General features: G+C 41.7%; 1 protein-coding gene across 1 annotated transcript in view; it reads left to right on the forward strand.

Moving 5' to 3' along the window:
- Positions 1–16920, forward strand: part of cpped1 (calcineurin-like phosphoesterase domain containing 1) — a 25842-nt gene extending 8922 nt beyond the window's left edge. The window contains exons 3-5 of the mRNA XM_079660027.1: positions 14327–14499; positions 15497–15622; positions 16696–16920. Coding sequence (XP_079516153.1) covers positions 14327–14499; positions 15497–15622; positions 16696–16905 — 509 coding nt within the window. The 3' untranslated portion in view covers positions 16906–16920. The remainder of the gene's footprint in view (positions 1–14326; positions 14500–15496; positions 15623–16695) is intronic.
- Positions 16921–24115: the final 7195 nt, after the last annotated feature.

Here is a 24115-nt window from a genome sequence, read left to right on the forward strand (position 1 = left end):
AGGCACTGTCTTAAACTTGCTTTAAGGGATTTAGATTGTTTTGAAGTGGGCTTGTGTGAGGTCCACAGTCTGTGTTTTAACTGATGTGTAGATGACGCCACATTTTTTTAAATAACAGACCGGAGTACTAAGATGGAAGCAAAATACATTTTAGCCATCTGAGAGAAAGGCACACCTTTAAAAAAAAAAATCAATATCAGTTCAAGCTATATTTTGAATATTTGTTTTGCCGTTATCTCTGCTCTCTTCAAAACCACCAGACGCCATCGACAAAGATATTCATTTTCCTCACAGAACCTTCTCGTTACTGCTACTTTGATCCGTTATTTTGATGGTGTTATTGAGCGAATTTGATGTTTTAGGGAGCCATTATCTCGTTGGCTAGTCCAAATGAAAGTGAAATTGACCCTTTTGGTTCATATTTTTTAGTTTTACACAATTTAAATCAATGAATTTGCTGAAGGACGTGTTCAAAAGAGTTCTTTTTCGTTGGTGATAATGGCAAAAATCAGTTTTTAGTGTCCCTACTGAACATATTTGGAAAGTGAAAGCCTCCAATTTACCAAAAAGATCTTGTTCCACTATCTATAATCCCACTTCTTGCTGTCTCTGTTTGGTGTCTCTGTAGCATCTGTGGTTCTGACCTGTTGTAACATTTTTCAGCTATGTATGTCAACTCGCTCACAACGCAGCAACAGATCTATAAATGCATCAGAACAGGTGCTCACTCCAACCCAAATGCACCACCGACCCACTTTGTAAACTAAATCACTGCTGAGTGCTTGTCATTCGCTAGTGACCTTTACAGGCTAAACCCTTATTCAGTTTAAGCTGATTTATAGATTATTATAACATGAACTTTTCACATCTCTGTGACGCATCAGACATTTGTACTGGTATTTAAACCTGTGTGTTATTTCCTGAGAGAGTAGAAGTCAAGCTGATCAGCGGGGTTAAACCTCTGCTCGCTCTTTTTCAACCAGTTTCTCACCTACCCAGCATGACAGGACTTCAGATGAATCGGGACGGCTGCTCTGAAGGGAGCCATTATGCCAATGTCAGACATATTTGTCACAACCGCAGAATGTGACCAGAATGTTTCCGACTGAAACCATTAAAATGTCATGCTTATTTTTCACTGTCATATTACGGTTCCAAACAGCCATGCAGTGTAATCACAGTGTGCGAATGCAGCTGTCAGTTTCCCCGCCTCGGGCAGACTTTCGTGACCCCCGGTGCAGATGTTATGAGAGTGTTTGTGATGACCTGCAGAATCAATGCATGTGAGCACATCTGGAAGGAAGTGCGTGGCGTTTGACCAAAATGTGACATAAAGGATTTTAATGAAATACTTAGCAAGAAGATATGGAATAAAGCAATTATTCACCACTCTTTCCCATACTGCGTCCGTTCAGATATGTTGTTAGCAGAAGCCGAGCGAGCCCTCCATCATTCATCAGCCTTTAAAGAGAATGGAATATGTCACATATATATTCAATTGATTAATGTATTCTCAGCAGCCTTCAGAGCCTAATCTAATTAATGCTCTCTGTGAAGAACATGGGCTTTGGGGGGGGTTCAGCTGCAGAATATTTCTCACTGAGGTGGGTTTGATTATTAGCCGTCTCGGTTTCCCAGCCAGAATCTGTAAACACTGTGATCCCCTATGAGAAGAGCTGATATTTATCTACGAGAACACACAGGACTTCTGGATATTCTCAGGCAATTTCGGCGGCGGATTTGACCAGAAACACTTAAAATTCCTCTCCGATTCTGAAAAAAAATCCATACGAGATAGCGGTGGTGTGTTGAAGCAGCTGGGAGGTAAAAAGTTGTTTTGTTAAGTACACAGACAGAAGGCAATCTAAAATATGCACCTGGTTGTTGGGGCATGATTTCACTTTATGAAATTCTTGCAAAATGGAGTTTTTTTTTATTCAATAATTTGTGAATAATTCCCAACAACTGTGAGCCTTGGTTTCCCTCCATCGATCTTCTGCTGGGAGTTAGTCGTGTTAGATGTCTTGGAAGCGGGACAGCGAAGCGACGTCTTTCCGCCACAGTGGCAGCTGCTTTCCCCAATTCACCAGATGCTTTCACCGTGCAGCCAGACAAACACATTTCCAGAAGAGAACCAGGGTTTTGCAAATTGTTTGTTACCTCCAGGAACGGCTGGTGGAGCAAACCAAACAATAATTGTTCCGCTCATTTCCCACCTTGTTTGGAACTGACGCGCTGAGTTTGACTCGTGCTGTTTTCAGTGTGTGTCGGAGATATAAGATAAGATGGAACTTTATTCATCCCCGTGGGGAAATTCAGTAGTTTAACAGCAACAGGGTAAGATTTGAAAAACAGGACAGCTCAGATTAATACAATTAAGGATCAAATCAAAGATAAACATTTAAAATGGTAAATAACTATAAAATAAGAAGTGAATGAAATTGAACATATATACGTGTGTGTGTGTGTGTGTGTGTGTGTGTGTGTGTGTGTGTGTGTGTGTGTGTGTGTGTGTGTGTGTGTGTGTGTGTGTGTGTGTGTGTGTGTGTGTGTGTGTGTGTGTGTGTGTGTGTGTGTGTGTGTGTGTGTGTGTGTGTGTGTGTGTGTGTGTGTGACAAGGCATTGTACATTAGAGAAATTAAAAGACTAGAAAATAAACAATTCAAAATGTAAACATCTCAAATAGAAATAAAATAGAAAAAGTAGAATGTTGAAATACAAATTTACAATAAGAAAAATATAAAACAGGATATTATATATACATTAAGTGTGTAAGGAATGGAATATTGAATTGAATATAAGTGTAAAATGTACAGTGTGAGTTCAAGTCCAGGCATTGTCACTTTTGCTGTAACGCCGGCAATTTCCCCGCCGCAGGACTAATAAAGGGATTCTGATTCTGAATATACCCTTTTAAACTGTAGACAGTATTCGTGTACGAGACCTCGAGGGCATCTGTGGCAGGCAGATGCTTTCATTGACGGCGCTTTAATGAAATGAGTGACTGCAGCGTGCCTCTCAACGTCCAGCTGCCTGATTTGATAACAGGGTGAGGGGAGCGGCTGGCACGACCCACTGCAGAATGAATGTTCGCCGAAAAGAGCCACGAGCCATCGAGCCACGCAGACTACCTTTGCATGACAATTAGGGAGAAGCAGGAGGTGCTGCCTGGCCTCCAGGAGTGCACACGTGAGAGAGAGGAGAAGTCAGCGGGGGAGCAAACTCTCTACAGATCTGCATCTCTGCATGTCAGGGGCTCTCGCTGCGTCTGCTTAAACATTTAATTGGATCGTGATGAAATAATATTTTTAAGTATTTTAAAGGTCCCCTATTATACTGTTTTTCATCAATACAGTATAGGTCTCAGACAGCCGCGGCGTTATGGGTGGGCCCACTCTGGCACTGGGCCCACCCATTCATTGATCAAAAATGACTGGGCGAAAATATAGTTTCCAAAATGTTTGATCAAAATTAACAATTAAATAATAAAATAAGAGCAAACATGTGTTTCCCTTTAAAAAAATAATCAAATTAAAAGCAACATTAATTAACGCTCTGAGAGAGATTTGGTTACGAAGAACTCAATGGAGCTCTAGGAGGAGATTCAGGTGATAAGGGGGGGGGGGGGGGGGCACCTTGGTTGCTGATTGGCTAATGGTTACACAAGCCAAAACATCGTTATGACATCATAAAGTGGCCAAAATCTGATCTGCTCATTTTCAGACAGGTTTTTATAGAAATGGATCAAAAAGAGAGAGAATCTTTCTCTTAGGAAAGACTTCATGTCTAACCCAACTCTAACTTATAATCTCAACCGATTGTCATGAAATTGAGTCATGCTACGGGTTACTCTTCGGCATAACGTTTGAATCGACTCTATGCCACAATAATAACCTTCGGAATAACCACAACTCCCTTTAATAATCTTTGAAAATATTTTGTGAGTTACTCCTAGAAATGTTGGTTTCAGCATCTTCTTTTTACAAAGCCACCATGTTTTCTCTTATTGTTTAAATATTGAAACAACAAATGTACACCTCAAGCACATAAATAAAAAAGCGTGACCAATGAAAAAAAGTTATTCTGTAAAATGTCCTTGGCCTCCTATTTCAAAAAATTTGACTCAAGGCAGTCTATTCTCATGCAGAACATATTTGGCTTGGCTTAGTCACAGAGCAACTCTTCCATTTCTTTTCTTTTTTTGGCATAAGGACCGCCAATTTCAGCTGCAGTTAAGAAAACTCCTGGATCTGTCTCCTGGAAGTCAACCTGTAGGCGTCCAAGCATCCTTATCATCCCTTTAGGAGCCAGAATGCTACCTAGCCTGAGTTTATTATTTGTATTATTATTATTTCTTTACGTCACTTTTATTTGTATTTGTTGAGCACTTCCGTCAATTGTCACGTGGGTGTGGTTTGTGTATATAGGTCACCTGTTTCATGTCGAGTGCGGATGACAGAGGGTGATCTTGTGCTGTCATTTTTTCTGTTGTCCGTTTTGTCCCTATAGTTACTGTGTTTTGATTTGGTTGATTAAATATCGTCGGACTATCTTACTTACTTCAGTATGGACTTTTTAATTGAAAACGCGTCGCAGTTTATAGCCAAGCTTAGCCTCTCTGCGACTCAAACTGAACGGGAAATTGAGCCGCCACAATCCCCACGACTGCACCATTTACTCCAAAACATGGCCGCCCGTCACTCTGATCAGTCCCATTCAGAGGTCGTGGAGCGATCGATTTCAGAAGCACGGAGGGACAGTAGATAGTGTAAGCATGAGGTTTAAATCGCCAGGCCTTGGGGACCTTTAAACGGTGCAACGTCAGCCCTCGTTACTCTCAGCCTCAACAGAGCAGGTTGTGTGTGCCATCCTCATTACCCGCCGTGTCCGTCACTTGCCTGGCAACTGGAGGAGGGAAGAGATATTATAGCCGGAGCTGCTACTTCTGTCTCCCGGTTGACATTTCCCCCTTAAACTGTTTATTTACAATACAGAATGAATGGGTGGCGGCCAGGGGAAGCTGGCCGTCAACCGGCATTGTCAACAATGCTGGCTGTTCGTGACAGGAAATTGGCAACTGTATTTCTGTTCCCACTGATTTCACTATCCGTCTCGTCTCTCCTTTGCTCTCACACTGTCCCTTCTGTCTGTCCCTTTTTTCTACTCTCCATTTCTCTCGCTCTCATCAGTCTGCTCTCTTTAGCAAACAGCTGCAGTTTGGTGCCTCATACCTTATTTTGACAGCCTTCATTTGCAAGTCTGACACCATACACAAACACATGTATCCTTGCCGCTGATTAATCTACTTGAAGAATCCAATACATCTAGTTCAGAGGAATCAAAACATGTGTTGTTTCTGGTAAGTGTTTTGGGCAGCAGTCGCTGAGACCTTAGACACTTGGGAATCAGAGGGTCGCCGGATCAAGTCCCTGAACAGAGCAAGTATTAAATGGGGTCTAGCAGCTGCCCACTGCTACAAAGAGTAGGAGTGGGTAAAGGGAGGCAGTGACTCAGGGGGTTGCAGCTGATATGCAAATCCTGGTCCGAAATATGATCCCACATACTGACACCATGTCGGAGTATCTTTGTTGCAATACACTCAACCTTAATTGCTACGGTGGGAACGTCTAACCTATTGACTTCAAGGTCAATTCTAAATTGACTATTTAAATCAAGCTTTATTTAGTCTTTATGACTCCTCCAAGCGCTTTGCATACTACGAAACATCATTATGTACCACTTTTTTCTCTAGTTACAGCAGGGTTGCCAACTTTTGGTACCTGGCTGGAGTGAGATTTTGATATCGTGGGTTTAATTACACACATGTGCACTAAATGACTGCTATCGTGTCAGTAGCGGGACCTTAGCACATATATAGGATATATACAATATATACAAATACACAATATTGGACACAGACTATAAAGGGCACAAAGTTTCATTCACTAATGAAAGTCAAACACATGTTTGTTTCCACTGTTATTGTGTGCATAGGCCTGTCGCGATAAGCAATTCATTGACTTATCGTACGTATCGTCAGTGGTCTAAAATGGTCATACAACGGTGCCGACAATATTATCGTTTATCGCAATAATTTCCAGGAAAATGTATCCAACAAAATTAATTATCGTGAGAGGCCTATACATGAAACACACAAACAAATCTACAGACTTACTCCAAACTGCCAAATATATTAATTAACGCACTCTCACTCTCATATACTCTTTGACTCCATTTTGGCCTAGTAGAACAATAAGAAGCAGACTTTTACTTTTTTATCATTTCTACTGGATCTTAGATCTGCGCATGCGCAATACAGGTCGGGGATTGACCAACCGGCTCCCACTGCTCTGCTGTCTGTTAACGTTGTTAAGAGTGGTGGGGGCGGGGAGGGAGCGGATCGACAGCTCGAGCAGCTGTCAACTCAACATTGTAAATAACCAACCAAAAACGATCGCCGGCTCATCTGGTTTTTGGCGTGAGAATAGTTTGGGCAGTGTGACATTGAGAGTGAAAGTGTGCGTCACACGCCAGATGCGAGTTGGCAACCCTGAGTTAACCCTGAGTTACGGGCAAATGCTGGCCATTATATCTATAGAAGGCATGACCTAAGATTGATCAGTTTTAGACATTTAGATTGTGCCTCAAGAACCACTGTGATAAGTGGTGTTGCTCGTTCACTCACATCCACACACCGTTGGCCTTCGGGAGGAACTAGGGATTAAGTATCTTGCCCAAGGACACATCGACATGTTGACTGAAGGCACTAGGATAGAACCCGCAACCTCCCGATTGAACAACGACTGCCCTACCTTATTAAAAGTGTAATAAAATAAAATGTAATGTAATGTTAAGATCCTGTAATTCAGGGTCGTGTCCATCAGTATTTGGTTTGAGATGTAGCACTGAAGACTTATAAGGGAAGTTGTTATTTGACGGAGAACATCTTTGATTGATAGGATCTCGAAGGCTTTCATTTGGATCCTATTGCAGTGGTTCTTGAAGTACCGTCTCAATGTCCAAAACTAAACAGTCTGAGGTCATGCCTGCTATAGATATACTGGCCAGCGATTGCCCCTGACAACATGCTGATTAAGACCTTTACTGATAGAAAGTTTCTTGATTCCCTCTCCTCTCCAATCCAGGCCAACCCCCAAGAGACACTTTCTCATCTCAAGGACTTCCTTCAATCTCGCCTCTCGCTCACTCACTTTCCCTCTCTCTGTCTTTCTCTCACTTATTTTCAAAGCTGACAAATGAAGAGGATAAAGAGCAGGGATGGGGGGGGGGGAGACGGCTGCAGAGGGGGGGGAGGGGTGTGCGAGATAGAGAGTTGATTAGATTAGAAGAACATGCTGGACTTAACACTCTCCTAATGAGCACTACAAAGGATCCAAGCTCCGTCTCTGGGGGTTCATGAGGGGTGTTACGCATGATACAGTGGAGGGAAATGTTTGAGTATGGGATTAGCTTCTGCTTGTGTGTAAAGGCCGCTACACACCAACCTGAGACCAAAGAATGCGTACCGAAGGCGTCCCGACTTTTACGTCCGCTACGTCGCCCGCCTACGAACACACCGCAAAGACTTCAGTCGACGAGTGGCAATAACTGTCCTTACCAGCAGGCAGCGGTAGTGTGTATTCGCCATTCAAAAGAGGCAACAGCCAATCAGAGTGATTTATTTGTCCGACTTTCTTTGGCCGTGGGAGGTGTGAAAATGTGCCGTAAAGCAACGACGGTGCGGGACACACCAACCTGAGTAGGGCATGCCCGACTGCCTCTGGCGGCCAAAATCGGGTAGGTGTGTCAGGGCCTTCAGTCAGTGGACGTCCGACAACATGCACACTAACTTATATTGTAGCTATAGGCTATACTTTGTCTGTCAGGGCCTTAAAACTCATAAAGGTGAAGTAGAGGTTACCTTGGGACTTTCCTGTCCCTTCTCTGTGGCTCGGAAACCGTTTTAATTGCTTTGAAGGCGGATAATTTGGGAATCTCCGTGGGATTCTGAAGCAGAGGAAGAGGAGAGTATGGAGACTGCAGAGGGACAGTTTGTTTTTGGGATATGTGGAAGCATTTTGGGCTTTTTTTGGAGGGGACGTGCAGGGAGGCTTTATGTGTATTTTCCTAATGGTATCCTCAAGTGGTTTGTGCATTTATAGTTTTGTTAGGGGGATCTGGGACTACCAAGGGGTGTGGAAGTTTTGAAATGCCTCTCAGTACGTATACTTTAGAATTTCAAACAGAGTAAAACAAAGTTAGTGTGAAGACAAAGGTGGAAAAAAATGCACTATGTGGAATTTTAGCACGTCCAACACTGACTTTTTACAAACTTTTGACGTCAGGGGCAATCGGCAAGGTTAACTTCTCCCTTAAAAAGGCCCTATCATGCTTTCGGGGGTTGCTCTTTCCTGTTGTGTGTTATATAGGTTTGTGTGCATGTACATGGTCTGAAAAGGGTCAAATCCCAGAGGGAGTTTCTCTCCAACACTCCTCACCCGGCCTGAAACGCCTCCATTGGACTCCTTTGTTTACTTCAGGCACATTAGGCGCTTTCACACCAAGTACTTTTCCCAGGAATAGTTCCCGGAACTTTTATTTCCTGGAACTATCTAGTCAATCGCGTTCACACCGGAATAAGTCCCCGAGGGAGCTGCTGACGTCACTTCTTCTTCTTCTGCTTTGGGTTTACTGGAGGCCGCAAACAACTTCACGGCGTTTACTGCCACCAGAAGTACACGGCCGGAAGTCCCCGGAGACTCCCAGCAGCTTCTACTGAAGCCTTTCGAGTAAATCGCCAGAAGCGCCGACACCTCCTCATCACTCCACCGCTCCCATGTTTTCTTTTGTGTTGCCATAAGTTAGTCTCTCTCCGTTGGTGCTAATGCCAGCAAATAAAATGGCGGCTTCACAAAAAGTTTTCAGAGTTTTACAGGGCGTGGTTTGCAATTCACCCAGCCAATCAGAAATTGGAACCTTTTTCTCCCTAGGAAAGTACCATCTCTCTAGCAGTGACTAAAAAGGGGTGAAAAGGTTCGCCAAAAAAAGTTCTAGTTCCAGATCTTTTTGGTGTGAAAACAAAATCCCAGGAACTTTCGGAACTATTCCTGGGATAAGTACTCCGGTGTGAAAGCGCCTAAAGTGACATTTGTATTGGCTAGCGCTCGAACAAATTGTAGGTGATAGGCTAAGGGGCGGGACAGCTGTCGACCAATCACAACAGAGCCGGTGAGCTAACCAAACAGAGCAGACTGGGCTCTGGTTCCAGACAGAGGGTGAAAACCTGACTCTTATCAAAGGCTAAAAACACCAGAATGGAATACTTTCAATCTTAAAGACCCCGCACCGATGGGCCGCTTGTATGCAGGATTTCATTATCTCAGTTAGTATAAGCCTAAGCTCTTGACCATAGGGAGGTTAAATACAGCTCAACTTGTAAATCCTCAGTCTTCACCTCTGCAGTCCAGCTACACCTGCATTACTGCGGGGTGTTTCTGCAGTGCTCATGGCATATGGAATTTATGTAAATAAGGACGATCAGACTGGGAAGAACCACTTCTTATCTCTCTCCATGGACATCTGAGGGTTTTGAAGCTGCAGACATTTTCCACTGATATAACAACAAAGGAACCATAACACAATTGTAATGAAATCATCTCCTATGCTCATTTTGAAGAATCAGTTGATGATATTAAACCTTTATTTATTTATTGCTGAAAACAGCTGACATCTTCTTTTCACTATAAGATATAAACATTGCATCTAACTTCTTTTTTAAATAAGGTTTAAGATTCAAGATTCAAAAGGCTTTAATCTATCACATAATGACAGGAAAATATCTGTTGCTAAGGGCTAGCAAACAATAACTCAATAAAAAGTTAGGAACAGGTGTGCCAATCTTTTTTCTAATCAGTCTATTTAGCCTTGATTAAAATGGATATTTCTGATCGAGTTTTTGTAGGTTCTTTTTCTTGAGAGAGCTGGAGGGACATTAAGGGTTTTTAACTTCTATCATCATCCAAGTCCTTTTAGATTAGGTATCTGTCAATCCAGAGTCTGACTTGATGCTTACAGTATATGTGTCTAAATGTAGAATAAATATCCGTCAGACACATCCAGTAAATGGGGCACTTTATGTATGAGCCACTTGATAAAAATACTGAAGGTCCTGGTTCGAAATTGTTCAACTACATTCAAATTTTAGTTTTTACTGGCTGTGAATCGCTGCACTGTAGAGTCAGGCTGTCGTTAAGCAGCACTGCCAAACTAGCAGGTTGATCTATCCAAACAAACGATAGAAAGGTAAAGAAAGGAAATATAAAATGTAGATTGAATATTCTCAGGTACCCATCAGCTTGTTGTAGGGTACTTCCAATACAACTTCCTCCACACTACCACCTTGTCATAGACTGCAGTCCATCAGAACAGTCTCTCAGTGCCAGTGCACACTCGAGTAAGTCTCAGACATAGTGGTCCTCCACATGTTTTAAAAATCCAGCTGAAAAATGTATGTGACAGCAGGACCCCACAGTCTCCTCTGTGGATTGAGAGAAGAGCTTACAGTGTTGGACAGGCTCAACGAGAACCTGCCGGAGTCTGCTGTCAGGGTTTGAGAATCACAGCGTTGCAATCTCATTAAACCAACAAGGCCTTTCAGTCAGAGCCCTGAGAGCAGCAGCAGCAGCATTGTGTTTTTATTTCCGTACTCCCTGCTCTGTGCATATATTTCCTTATTACAGAAAAAGGAAAGCAGGCAAGAAAATATATGCATGAAAATTATTTTTTCATAAAATGTTTCATGAGCCCTCATTATTTCCACTGCACAAGGAATCTTATTTATGAACTGAACTTACCTGCAGCTTTTTTATTACTCTTTCTTTAGTTGTTTCCCCCCCCCCTTGTTTTTAATACCTGGCATACTTTAAAATGGGTTTTTATCACAGCCTTTTACCAAGTTGTTGTTTGGCACTATTACCGGCTGTTAAGTGGACGTAAATAAGGATTTGACAGAGAAGTATATAAAGCCAGTCTTCTAGAGAATAAGCTATCTCGGATTTCCAATGGCAGCCGGATATGCGTATCTAAACAACCTACAAATGTTAAACTGACATGTTGTCTTGCCTATAGCCGCTCCCCATTAATCTAAAGCAGGGCGCCTTAAATGCAGATTGATGGGCTCCTGTGTGGTTGAGGATTGGTTTACGCCGTGCAGAGCTGAAGGATGATACATGGATATTGCGGTGATAAAGGACGTAGTTCAGGGCAGGCAGCAAGACTCTCTGTGGCTACCAGCGCTGATGATGGTTTGAAGGCTGATTGAGAATGCTAATCGAGGAGTTTGAATTTGTTTAAATGTATTCTTTATTGTCATTATTCTACCTTGTCAGCTGAAAATGTCAAACAACCTTTACCCATTAGTTAACTTACTATGTTGCTAACTTACTGCATGGCATGTTAGGGTTAGGGCAATGCTTCTCAAAGTGTTGTCCGCGGACCAATGGTGGTCCGTGAGCACCCCCTAGTGGTCCGTGAGTATATTGGTAAAATTTCACGTTTAAAATAAATAAATACATTTGAGTTTTCCGCACTCTCGCGGAAATATCTCCGCAATGGAGCGAGCTTAAGTTTCACTTTTGATTGCATGATATAGCCCAGCGCAACACCTTCATCACACATGTTGCCACTTGTTTGTAACATTTTCAGGCGATTTGTAATCTGTTCGAGAAAAACGATGTGATTTTGGATATTTGTGGAGTTAGGTGGTCTGCGAGTGTTTTTTTATTGGTTAAGTGGTCCTGGGTATGAAAAAGTTTGAGAAACACTGGGTTAGGGTTTTACACTGTATGGATTTCAGAATGTAATATTGTGAATTATTTGGCAAATAAGTGACTGATGTCTGATTATGACATGGCTGGTGCTATTTCATGTAATTTAAAGGGGTGAATAACATGTTGCTTTTACACTGGAAGATTCAGACACATGTATCCAACTGTTAGACAATTGACCTCAGCAGATAGCTTCTCAATTGTTAATTGTATTCCCATTAATGCAAGTAAATTCCTTTTAATTCACACAGCTTGAATATTACCGAAATGGTGTAACCCTGATCAATACAATTATTTAAATACAATTACTGCTACTCAACCAGCATGCTCCAAATGCACTTTCATGACCCTTCCTGTTACAAAAATGTATTTTGTGCATGCATTTTGTGCTTTTTTCCTTCTTGGTTTGCGCGCTAAATACTAGGCAGCCCTTGCATGAGAGTGTTAATGCACTCAAGGTTCCCAGAAAAAAAATGTTATGGCATCATGTCATGAATCCTCGCTTACATATTTCATTCCCTTACAGCTGTATATCTTGCTCAAAAGACTAACCAGAGTTGGACTGGCAGCTTCACTCATTAACAAGATTTACACTCGGGTGTCATCAGCCCGTGTTAGGCCAGCCAATCAGGTGCCATGTTTACAACCTTGCTTACTTCTACTGATGCCCTATGAACACTTTATAGCCCTAATCTTAAAGATCTTCTTGATATACTACCTGTTATACATGAGGAAATAAATATAGTGTTTAAGATACCACAGTCACTCTACAACCTGAATATAAATGCAGCATCACACTGAGTCTGCTTTACATAACAAAGAAAGCTGTCATGTTTCCTTTTATATTTCAGTTTGTGTGACAATCTGAAGTCTGACAGGACGACTTAATTATAGACGAGAGACAGGTGGAAACGGCGGTTTACCTTTTTATTTGGGATGCAGTTTAAACCCTTCATTGTTTCGCTCTGTCATGCACAAGATGTTCTGTTCAGAAAAAAGGCTCTTATGTAATGAGTCCTATCCAAACATCCAAGGAAGCGTTTGCTCCGAAAGTAGGCCAGTAAAATAATTACTCAGATGAGTAGAAAGGGAAAAGAAATAACAGAGAAGACGAAGGAGAAGAATGAATACGGTTTGTTTGATATAGATTATATATATAGACTGTCCTTAACCCATACTGGGACTAAATAATGTTTAATACACTTCTTCCTTAGTACTCCTTATTGCAGCACAATATAAAGATCCTTGGACCAGTGAGTCTTCGCAGAGAACAATACTCATCATGCCAGTAACCATGGTGACCTAAAGTCGAGCTGTGCGGACTATTGATCATTTTCCGAGCTGGCATTGTTATCATCCAAACAATCCCCCGTCCCTCAGGCGACTCTCACCTGCAGCACACTTCAAATCGGACATTTTTCATCAACATCCATGTTCATTTCCTCTCTCATTAATTGCATCTCGACCCAATAAGATGTTCTAATCGATATTAATAAATCAAGCATCGACTTCTCCTGATTCGAGTCGATGCTGTTTTGTTTTTCTGAGTCTGTAACCACCACCTAATTTGTCACAAGGACGTCAATATGTCTGTTAGGAAAATACTGAATGTCCTCTTCTAATATCAGAGTACACATGACAAGAAAGGTCTCCCAACTGTAGCTGAGTTCATGACAGGATGTTTGATTACCTAGAAGAGCATCAGGACTGTTTTAGAGAGAGACATATGACAATCATGATCATTTCTGACATATGACAATCATGATCATTTCTGACGTGGAGCTAATCTGAAGTAAACATTGAATACTGCTTTCTATTCCTGCATCTTGTGACTGAGTAACTCCCTCACTTGGATATCAGCATGTGAAGGACACTGTTCAGGAACTAGTTGATGCTCTGTATGTGATGACTACTTCCATTCTGGAGAGGGTCAGAAATACATGGATCCTGAGATTCAAGCTCAAGCCGGGGACGAGAGATTATTTACATTTGTATGTATTCAGAAAAAGTCAACATTTTGAGGAAAAAGTCAATATTTTGAGATTTTGAAAAAAAAGTCAGATTTTTTTGATTTTGAGAAAAAGTCCGATTTTTTAAGAAAAAGTCTGAATCTTTTTATTTTGAGAAAAAAAGTCAGGATTTTGAGAAAAAGTCAGGATTTTGAGAAAAAGTCAAGGATTTAAAAAAACAAACAGAATTTTGACATTTTGAGAAAGAAAGCCAGCATTTGGAGAAAAAAGTTAGTATTTTGTTCATGACAGGATTTATGATTACCTACAAGAACCGGTATTCCTGCATCTTGTGACTGTGTAACTCCCTCTCTTGGATATCAGCATGTGAAGGACACTGTTCAGGAACTAGTTGATGCTCTGTATGTGATGACTACTTCCATTCTGGAGAGGGTCACAAATACACGGATCCTGAGGTTGAAGCTCAAGCCGGTGACGAGGGATATTTTTCTAACTATAACCTTGTGACATGAATCCCCTCTTCCTCCCCAGACACCCCGTTCAGAGAGGGTCAGGAGCGGGACCTGAAGAAGGCTCTGAAGGGGACGGACCCCTCCATCCCACTGGTGTTCGTCAGTGGGAACCACGACCTGGGGAACACCCCCACCCCCCGGACGCATGAGCAGTTCTGCAGTGCCTGGGGGAATGACTATTTCAGCTTCTGGGTAAGACCTGAGGCTTGGATAGCTTATTATGATCGTAAGCACATTTACACTAAGGGATTTACCTACACATGCTTACCTTGCACATATTTCTGCTTCCTGCTAACAGGGAAGTAATACCCACACATCATACTATATTCCAGTTATATTAAATGTGTGTGCTTGTGTGTTTAAATGGGCCCTATTGTGCTTTTTGGGCGTTCCCCTTCCTGTTGTGTGTTGTATACGTTTATGTGCATGTAAATGGTCTGCAGAGGCTAAAATCTAAGCTAAAATAATATTATAATTTTTGTTTCTTCTTGTCCAACAACTGCTTTTGGATTTGAGCCATTTATAAGGCATATATCTATGCATACAGTATGGACACACTACATACATAAATACCATTAAGCTGGGCTGTACCCAATGTTTTTACATTTTGGATAAAGCTTTGAATGTCTAATAGAATATTTTACTGCCATGCGTGTGCCCTCCTTTGTGTGTGGAAAGATGGAGAGCAAACATTAATTTACATGTCTACCCACTTGAACAAATGCTAAAGGCCAAAAGCCAACCTCTACCTCAGGGCCGTTCTTACAGACTCTATTTTTTAATGCAATAAGTTGTTTAAATGCGGTACCAGCAGATGATTAAAGAGGATTTCTCATCAATCTTTATTGCAGAAGTTGGGAATTAGTGCAGTGGAGAAGTGACTGTTATTTTGTATATATTGATTGTTGTGCTTTTATTTATGTCTTAATGTGTGCATATGTATAAATGTGTCTGTTGATTGTGCATATACAGGTATACATATTTTTATATATGTTTGTATTCGGGATTGTGGGAAATGGTATTTGGATCTCTCCGTCTGTACACACAAACTGAAAGATTGACAATGTGAAAGGAAATGTATAGATGGTAGAAATATAAATGACTCCTTCTTACTATATAAGCTCTTCTAGTTTGAAGCATGTGTAAGTAACCTCTCTGTGCCTTCCTTCCCTCTCTCTTGTTGTCTCAGGTGGGCGGGGTCCTCTGCCTGGTTCTGAACTCCCAGCTGTTCCACGACGCCTCGGCCTGCCCTCAGCTGAAGGAGGCCCAGGAGACGTGGCTGGAGGAGCAGCTGAGCCGAGCCTCCTCCTCAGCGGTAAGGCGGTCCCATTAATGAGGACTTTCAGCTGGATAACGCTCTCTATTCCCGGATAATTGCTGCCGTCTGCAGCCAGTTTGACACAACGGTTTAACTCTCTGTGTGGGGTTAAACCAGGGGTGTCCAAACTACGGCACGGGGACCAAATGCGGCCCGTGGACCATTTTGAATCGGCCCTCAGCAAATTCAAAAAGTATAATGGAATATGTGCTTGCTTATTAGGGGTGGGAATCACCAGGCTCCCCACCATACGATACTATCGCGATACTTAAGCCACGATACGAGAGTATTGTGATTCTACGATATGCTAAGTATTGCGATACGATATATACTGGTATACGATACTGGTATATACTGGTATATACGATATACTGCTTAAAAAATGTATTTGCAATATGAATAGTTTATGTAGATAACACAATTTGTGTTCTTTGAACCTGAAAAGGAGATGGCATTGTTTTTGTTACTTTCATTGCAATTGTATACAAGTCTTAACGTAACTTCCTGTTTTATATACGACCATCTTTCAGGGGGATATGCTACAGAAATTTAAAAAAAATTATATAATAAAATGTCGATACTTTGCATCCGTGTATCGATACAATATCACCACGCAAAGTATTGCGATACTATGCTGTATCGATTATTTCCCCCACCCCTATTGCTTGTATTGTACTTCTTCAATATAATTGTAAGCATATATTACACAGTAGTATTTATGTGTCAAATAAATTCAGTCAATTCAAGTTGGAAACATTTTCTAACATATCTTAGTTGATAATAAAAAAGCCCAATGACTTATTTACCTAACAAGCTTGAAATACACCCTTCCTATTTCTCCTGATTATAATCAATCTGAGGCTTCTGTATTAAGAGATGAGCTGCCAACACTCACAAGAATAATTTACCTACAGCTGATTGATTTTGCTAACTTATAACTGAACTTATGAGGCAGTGTACCTCTAGTGAGCGGCCCAGCCCTTCGTATAGTTTTCTGTATGTGGCCCTCGGTGAAAAAAATGTGGACACCCCTGTGTTAACCCCATCTTTTCACACTTGTCTTTGTCTAGGAACCCAAACCCAAACACGTCCTGGTGTTTCAACACATTCCTCTGTACCTGAAGACCCCCGATGAGGAGGACGACTACTTCAACCTGAAGAGGGAGGTCAGACAGAGCCTGCTGGAGAGGTTCAAGAGGGCAGGTAGGACAGCAACACTCTTTCCTCCAGTAACTGTTAAAAGTTGCGCAATATTGGATGAAAATGTACTGAAAAAGTAAGATATTTAGTTTCCTGCAATTAGAAAAATACAAGAATATTCCCCAAATAATGACGATCTTTCAGTAGCTCAAATATTTCCATTCAAACAAATACTGTTTTTGGTATTTTCCCATGTTCCTCGTTCATTTTTGGTTGTCGTCAAAGACTACCGGGCTCAGATTTAGTTGTTTGGTAAATGAATTAAGAATGATGGTGATTGGTGGAGCTTGCATGTCACTCATCTGGAACAAACTCCAAAAAAAGGTATATCTAAACCAGTGTTTCTCAAACTTTTTCATAACAAGGACCACTTAACCAATAAAAAAACACTCGCGGACCACCTAACTCCACAAATATCGAAAATCACATCGTTTTTCTAGAACAGATTACAAATCGCCTGAAAATGGTACAAACAAGTGGCAACATGTGTGATGAAGCTGTTGCGCTGGGCTATATCATGCAATAGAAAGTGAAACTTAACCTCGCTCCATTGCGGAGATATTCCTGCAAAACTCAAATGTATTTATTTATTTCAAAGGTGAAATGTTACCAATATACTCACGGACCACTAGGGGGTGCTCACGGACCACACTTTGAGAAGCACTGATCTAAAGTGTATCCAAAGTCAAATCAGACTGAGGGTGTTTCTCAATGTCGAAGACGCTTGGTAGCACATGTACCTCCGAATCCGTTGCTTCAGAAGCGAGGCAGGAATCCTTCCTAGCCTCGGAAAATGAAGAATTGTGGAACAGGCTGACAGGCTAACAGGTGTGCGTCATATGCGAGGCCCCGCCTCAAATGGAGCGCGATTTCCGCCAAAGATTTGGAAATTGGTCCGTGCTCAAAGCATTGTGGGTATTGTAAGACGGCGGAGGAGAAGTACGCCGGCCTCGCTAGAATTCCAAGTATGCTGGACATTGGAACAATCCTTCGGTGGGACTCGATGACGTAGCATCCTTGAAATAGTGGCTCTGGAGGAGCTTTACTCGACATTGAGAAACACCCTGAGACTCAGATGACTTTTGAACACTATTGAAACGATACATCGTGCATCCTTGTTTTAATGTGGACGAACTCACTGTAACAGAGCAGGTTACTCCACTATTCTGTTCATAAGCACTTCAACATAACAGACAGTATGCATAGTCTCTTTGAACTACTAGGTCTTGTCAATCCAGATGTTTATTTGTCAAACAACGGTCTAACTTTAAGCAAGAACTCACAAAAGAGATAAGAAAGAGTGTTATTCTTTTAAAAGTCAAGCCGTTCCCAAACCCTTTCTGTATATCAATGGGTTTAGGCCCCTGTGAAGTGGTCTTAAACTTCTCGTCCTAAAACCTCTTAGCTCATATTCCCGTTAAACCTGAGCATATCTTTCTGAAGAAGAATTAAGATCCCAGCTCAGAGGATTAATACGCCATTAGCTCGAGCTGCAGGAGCACACACGGGCGTAATTGAATTAATTAATGCCTTCACTCCCTATAAGAAGAATAATTCCATAATCAAAAGCCCTTTGTGGTCGGCTTATAAGAGTCTGACACGGGAAACTCTCACAAGGACAATACGTCTTTAAGAACACACACTCATGTTCACTTCACACTCCTCACACACTTGTGATTGACAGGAGGACACGTGTCATGCTTCTCAATCATGCATCAAGGTGACTGTCGGGGGAGGGTGTTAATTTCATTATCCAGACGTTGTTCCGGCATGTGTTTCACCGTGTTGGCTTGACCGTTTTGGTCTGATGACCCCTCTCCCTCATAATTGATTGCTCCTCTCAGGGACGCCTGGTTAAAGATTTAAAGGGCAGGCTTTTCGTACAGAGGGTATATGTATCTGTGCGGAACATTTCTTATCCACACATGTCCTGCCAATTATAAAGGCAAACTACATACAGGGCATGTAGCATATGAACTCTATACGTCCACGTTTATTAATAATTGATGCGCTACATGCTGTCGCTCGATGTAAAGCCACATACACGACATGACTTTCTCATGTACACTATGTGGTTCCTCCGATGCCTACCAGAGAAAGGAAGTGATTTGGCGATGCCTTTAATATATTTATCATGTCCTATACATAACAATGTGCTCAGGTTAAAATGTCAAGCTCTGTCTCTTGAATGTATCCGTACATTTCTACTCTTCTGGATGGAGAACTTCAACTTTCCTTCAATGTTGGCAACATTCGTAGTGATTATAGAAATCCAATGTTCCTTATGAAAACTCCTAAAGAAGCTATTATACAGCGCGGTTTTGTCATTGTTAGCAGCTCTTGATAAGTCAGCTTAATGTACTAAATCTTAAAGTAGAATTTGATGACTTGACAAGAGGAATCAAACCAGTTATTATTGAATTATACAGCCTTTTGTCCCGCAGTTCTTTCAGCGCTTCTTTCTTCCCCCGGTTTCTCTTTTATGTTTCCTCTGCTGCCTCCTTTATCTCCGAGGAGTGTCTTAGTTACTGATGTCTGTGCTCTGGATCTACTGCAGTATGTCCTGGAGGCATGCTTGTAAAGAGAATGTCATAATTTCTGTGCTACAGTATGTGTCAGTTTATATAGCTGCTACTGTACATTCGTATCAGATGATGGTCATTAAAATGTTTTTATACTTCGCTCCGGACTCTAGCTCCACCATATGGCTGATATTTTTGTCTTTAAAGAGTTCTCTCCTGCTGATGTTCAGGTGTATATCAGTATGTAGTGTCTCTACTTTAAAGAGTCCTCTCCTGCTGATGTTCAGGTGTATATCAGTATGTATTGTCTCTACTTTAAAGAGTCCTCCCCTGCTGATGTTCAGGTGTATATCAGTATGTAGTGTCTCTACTTTAAAGAGTCCTCTCCTGCTGATGTTCAGGTGTATATCAGTATGTAGTGTCTCTACTTTAAAGAGTCCTCTCCTGCTGATGTTCAGGTGTATATAGGTACGTAGCGTCTCTACTTTAAAGAGTCCTCTCCTGCTGATGTTCAGGTGTATATCAGTATGTAGTGTCTCTACTTTAAAGAGTCCTCTCCTGCTGATGTTCAGGTGTATATCAGTATGTAGTGTCTCTACTTTAAAGAGTCCTCTCCTGCTGATGTTCAGGTGTATATCAGTATGTAGTGTCTCTACTTTAAAGAGTCCTCTCCTGCTGATGTTCAGGTGTATATCAGTATGTAGTGTCTCTACTTTAAAGAGTCCTCTCCTGCTGATGTTCAGGTGTATATCAGTATGTAGTGTCTCTACTTTAAAGAGTCCTCTATTGCTGATGTTCAGGTGTATATCAGTATGTAGTGTCTCTACTTTAAAGAGTCCTCTCCTGCTGATGTTCAGGTGTATATCAGTATGTAGTGTCTCTACTTTAAAGAGTCTTCTTCTTCTTCTTCTTTCGTGTATCGTCGTCATATGTCCAGCTCAGTGTCACAAAGCCACGCTCTCGTCTCTGGTCCCACTTGGAAGAGGCCAGCCTCTGAAGGAGGTCTGTACAGAGGACAGGTGGTGATTATGTGGTCGGCAGTCTGCTCAGGCTCGCCACACTCGCATACTGCGCTGTCTGCCAGGCCCCACTCCTTCATTGATGATTTGAAACGACCAACCCTAGTATGGAGGCGGTTCAGTAGGGTCCAGTGCCGGCGTGGTAGATGTTCTCCTTCGACTCCATCTCCCGGGTCTTGGATGTGATGGTGCAGACGTGTGAGCTCAGCCGACTCCCATTCCTGCTTCCAGGAAGTTGCTAACCATGCCCTTGTAGACAGAGTCCTCTCCTGCTGATGTTCAGGTGTATATCAGTATGTAGTGTCTCTACTTTAAAGAGTCCTCTCCTGCTGATGTTCAGGTGTATATCAGTATGTAGTCTCTCCACTTTAAAGAGTCATCTCCTGCTGATGTTCAGGTTCATATCAGTATGTAGTGTCTCTACTTTAAAGAGTCCTCTCCTGCTGATGTTCAGGTGTGTATCAGTATGTAGTGTCTCTACTTTAAAGAGTCCTCTCCTGCTGATGTTCAGGTGTATATCAGTATGTAGTGTCTCTACTTTAAAGAGTCCTCTCCTGCTGATGTTCAGGTGTATATCAGTATGTAGTGTCTCTACTTTAAAGAGTCCTCTCCTGCTGATGTTCAGGTGTATATCAGTATGTAGTGTCTCTACTTTAAAGAGTCCTCTCCTGCTGATGTTCAGGTGTATATCAGTATGTATTGTGTCTACTTTAAAGAGTCCTCTCCTGCTGATGTTCAAGTGTATATCAGTATGTAGTGTCTCTACTTTAAAGAGTCCTCTCCTGCTGATGTTCAGCTGTATATCAGTATGTAGTGTCTCTACTTTAAAGAGTCCTCTCCTGCTGATGTTCAGGTGTATATCAGTATGTAGTGTCTCTACTGGGACATGTCTCCATGCTTTAATGTCCAAAAAGCTCTTTATTGTTCTCATGCTGCCTGTGCTGCAGCACCTCTTTTCACCCTCTGTCTGAAACCAGAGCCCAGTCTGCTCTGATTGGTTAGCTGGCCAGCTCTGTTATGAATGATCAGCCACTTAGAGAAGTCCCGCCCCTTAGCCTATCACGTACACACATGTGTTGGAGCGCTAGCCAATAGAAGTGCAAATGTTACATAGGGAAGTCACTATGCTATGGAAGTATTACTTTTAATATAGTATATTTTAATATTGTTTTTAATATTGTCTGCTTATCTGTATTATTGTGTTGCATTGTTGGAGAAGCCTGTGACCTAAGATTTTCAACGACATAATTCCTCTGTAGCTATGTTAGTTTGACAATAAAGAACTTTCAACCTTGAAGTAAACAAAGGAGTCCAATGGAGGTGTTTTGTCTTGTGCAGTCCAAAGTCTACAGCTACAGACTATTTTCTTGGTGTTTTATATATGTGTGTTTTAAGTATGTGAGAGATGAGCTTATAAATGTAAGGTTTATGAAGTCAAACTCATACTGACTGTCTACACTGATGAATCATCAGCTACATCGTTAACAAAATTACTTTTCTGCAAACACATAAAAAACAAAAAAGGAATTCCTTTATTACCACTACCTGAGGTTTTGTGTGTACACAACTGGACATAAAACCAAATCTCAGGAAATACTGATTCACTTGTTGTTAATGCAGGAAGTGTAGACAGTCCCATAAAGGAGTCCCCTGCAGGGCACCTTGTAAGAATATCCCAACGGAGGGAATGTAAGCTGTTTTGTGAAAAGAAGAGGGGGAAAAACAATGTTATTTACGGCCTAGTGAAGAAAAAAAAGAGTATTGTTTTAAGTGTGTTGTTTGTCTTCCTGTCTGAAGCCGTGAGGGGCTTTCTCTCATCCGAGGTAACTGATGTCTCTTCTGGACACACATGGGCGCCGGTCGTGGTCTCTGCATCGTGCCGTTCACGCATCACCGCCCTCTCATGTTGCTGTGATCTGAAGCCTGCACATGTGCCCTGCTGATCATTACTGTCATTACATTAAAGGGCACCATCATTAACCTCACACACACACACACACACACACACACACACACACACACACACACACACACACACACACACACACACACACACACACACACACACACACACACACACACACACACACACACACACACACACACACACACACACACACACACACACACACACACTTCCGGTCTTGCCCCTCACAGAGATTAAAGTCTGGAACCAGTATGTCGTTTTTCTCTTGAGATTTTCATTAAGTAAGCAGCTGACAAGGATAAGTCTCTTTATGTGATTGTGCTGCCAGCCTTCATCATTTTCCCTCGCAAGAGAAATGCACTTACATCCACAGTTGAAGGATTTTATAGTGTAGAAAGAATTCGGTTTGAAGATCCCTTTAATGGAGCGCTGGAAGGCTCTTTAACAGGGCTTCTGTGCAACAATAACACGTGGACGTTGTTCAGAAACTCCCTTCAAGGATATTCTTCTTAGTCTACTGCCTCAAATATGTTTCTTGTTCTCTTTTTAGCCACCGTCTGGCAAGAACAGAGAGGTACTATTGGACCGCTTTTCTCATTTTTAGTGTATTCTCTTGATTTGAATCGGCGTTAAAAAATATGTCCCTGGCATCAAACCAATCCTCACAAGTCGTGTAAGTACTCTCTGTAACTGTACACTCCAAAGGGTCTTTCTGAGGTGTCTGTTGACTTACAGCGGCTGGAAGTTTGCCTCAGCATTTGTTAGGTTGTTATTGCTGCCCCCCCTCCCCCCCTCCAGGGACACACACCATGATGGAAACACAGCATATTGTCCCCTGCAGACGGAGGAAATACTGTTCATTTTATTAAATTCTCCCTCTCTGAGGTACCTAATTCCTCTACATATTTCTTCCTCTCGTAAGCTGTCGGGGAAATGTTTGAGTAATTGTGTTTATTCCATTTTTATGTGAGTGTATGCACTTTGCATATAACTGATGATGATATATTCTACAGTAAGTATCAATATGTTATCTCAGCTACACAGCCGCACTTAGGGGAAAGGTGCGACACCAATTAGTCTTCTTGTGGCTCATCAGAGCGAGCCGTTGCACCCTGGGAACGCCGACTGCTTTCTAGCTCATGTTAATGACACGCTGTCTCCGTGATGACCCCCTCTCGGGCAACTAAAGTATCGTGCTTTCCCTTTTTTAATTGCACAAGCAATTACTATCTGATGTGACAGGGATGTGGTTGATATTAAATATTTCCTCCGTGTGTTTAATATCTTTTGAGTTTAAACCAAACACCTGATTAGAAAAGGACGTGATTCAAACGCTCAAATAATCCCGTGTAACCACGTAAACACAAAACAAACAACAATTCGTTTTTGCTTTTTTGTGGATTTTACTACGGTGGCCGACAGGTGCAAAACAGGCTGCCACGGCGCAAACCGATGTCATTTTTTTATTTGCAGTGCTTTTAGGAAATGGTCCGCATGGTTCGTCTAGTTGGTGAATGTTTTCTGCTGTGCATGTTTTTTCATCTGCAGGTGTTTTGGCAAATGTATGTTTTTATATTTGAATGGTTTCTGAAGCTGCAGTACGGCTGCTCAATGAATCGTATTTTAATCGCGATTACGATTATGGCTAGCAACGATTACGAAAACAACGTAATCGAAATAAAACGTTTAATTTTTTTATTATTACTTTTTTTTTTTTTTTTTTTGGGGGGTTTCAGTTGAATTATACTTAAAGTTCAGGGTAATCAACTGTTAAAAACACACTGTTCACATTTTCTTTCTCCAATAAATTGATTTTTTCAAA

This window comes from Notothenia rossii (genome assembly GCF_949606895.1).
Source record: "Notothenia rossii genome assembly, chromosome: 11".
In the NCBI taxonomy this organism is placed as follows: domain Eukaryota; kingdom Metazoa; phylum Chordata; class Actinopteri; order Perciformes; family Nototheniidae; genus Notothenia; species Notothenia rossii.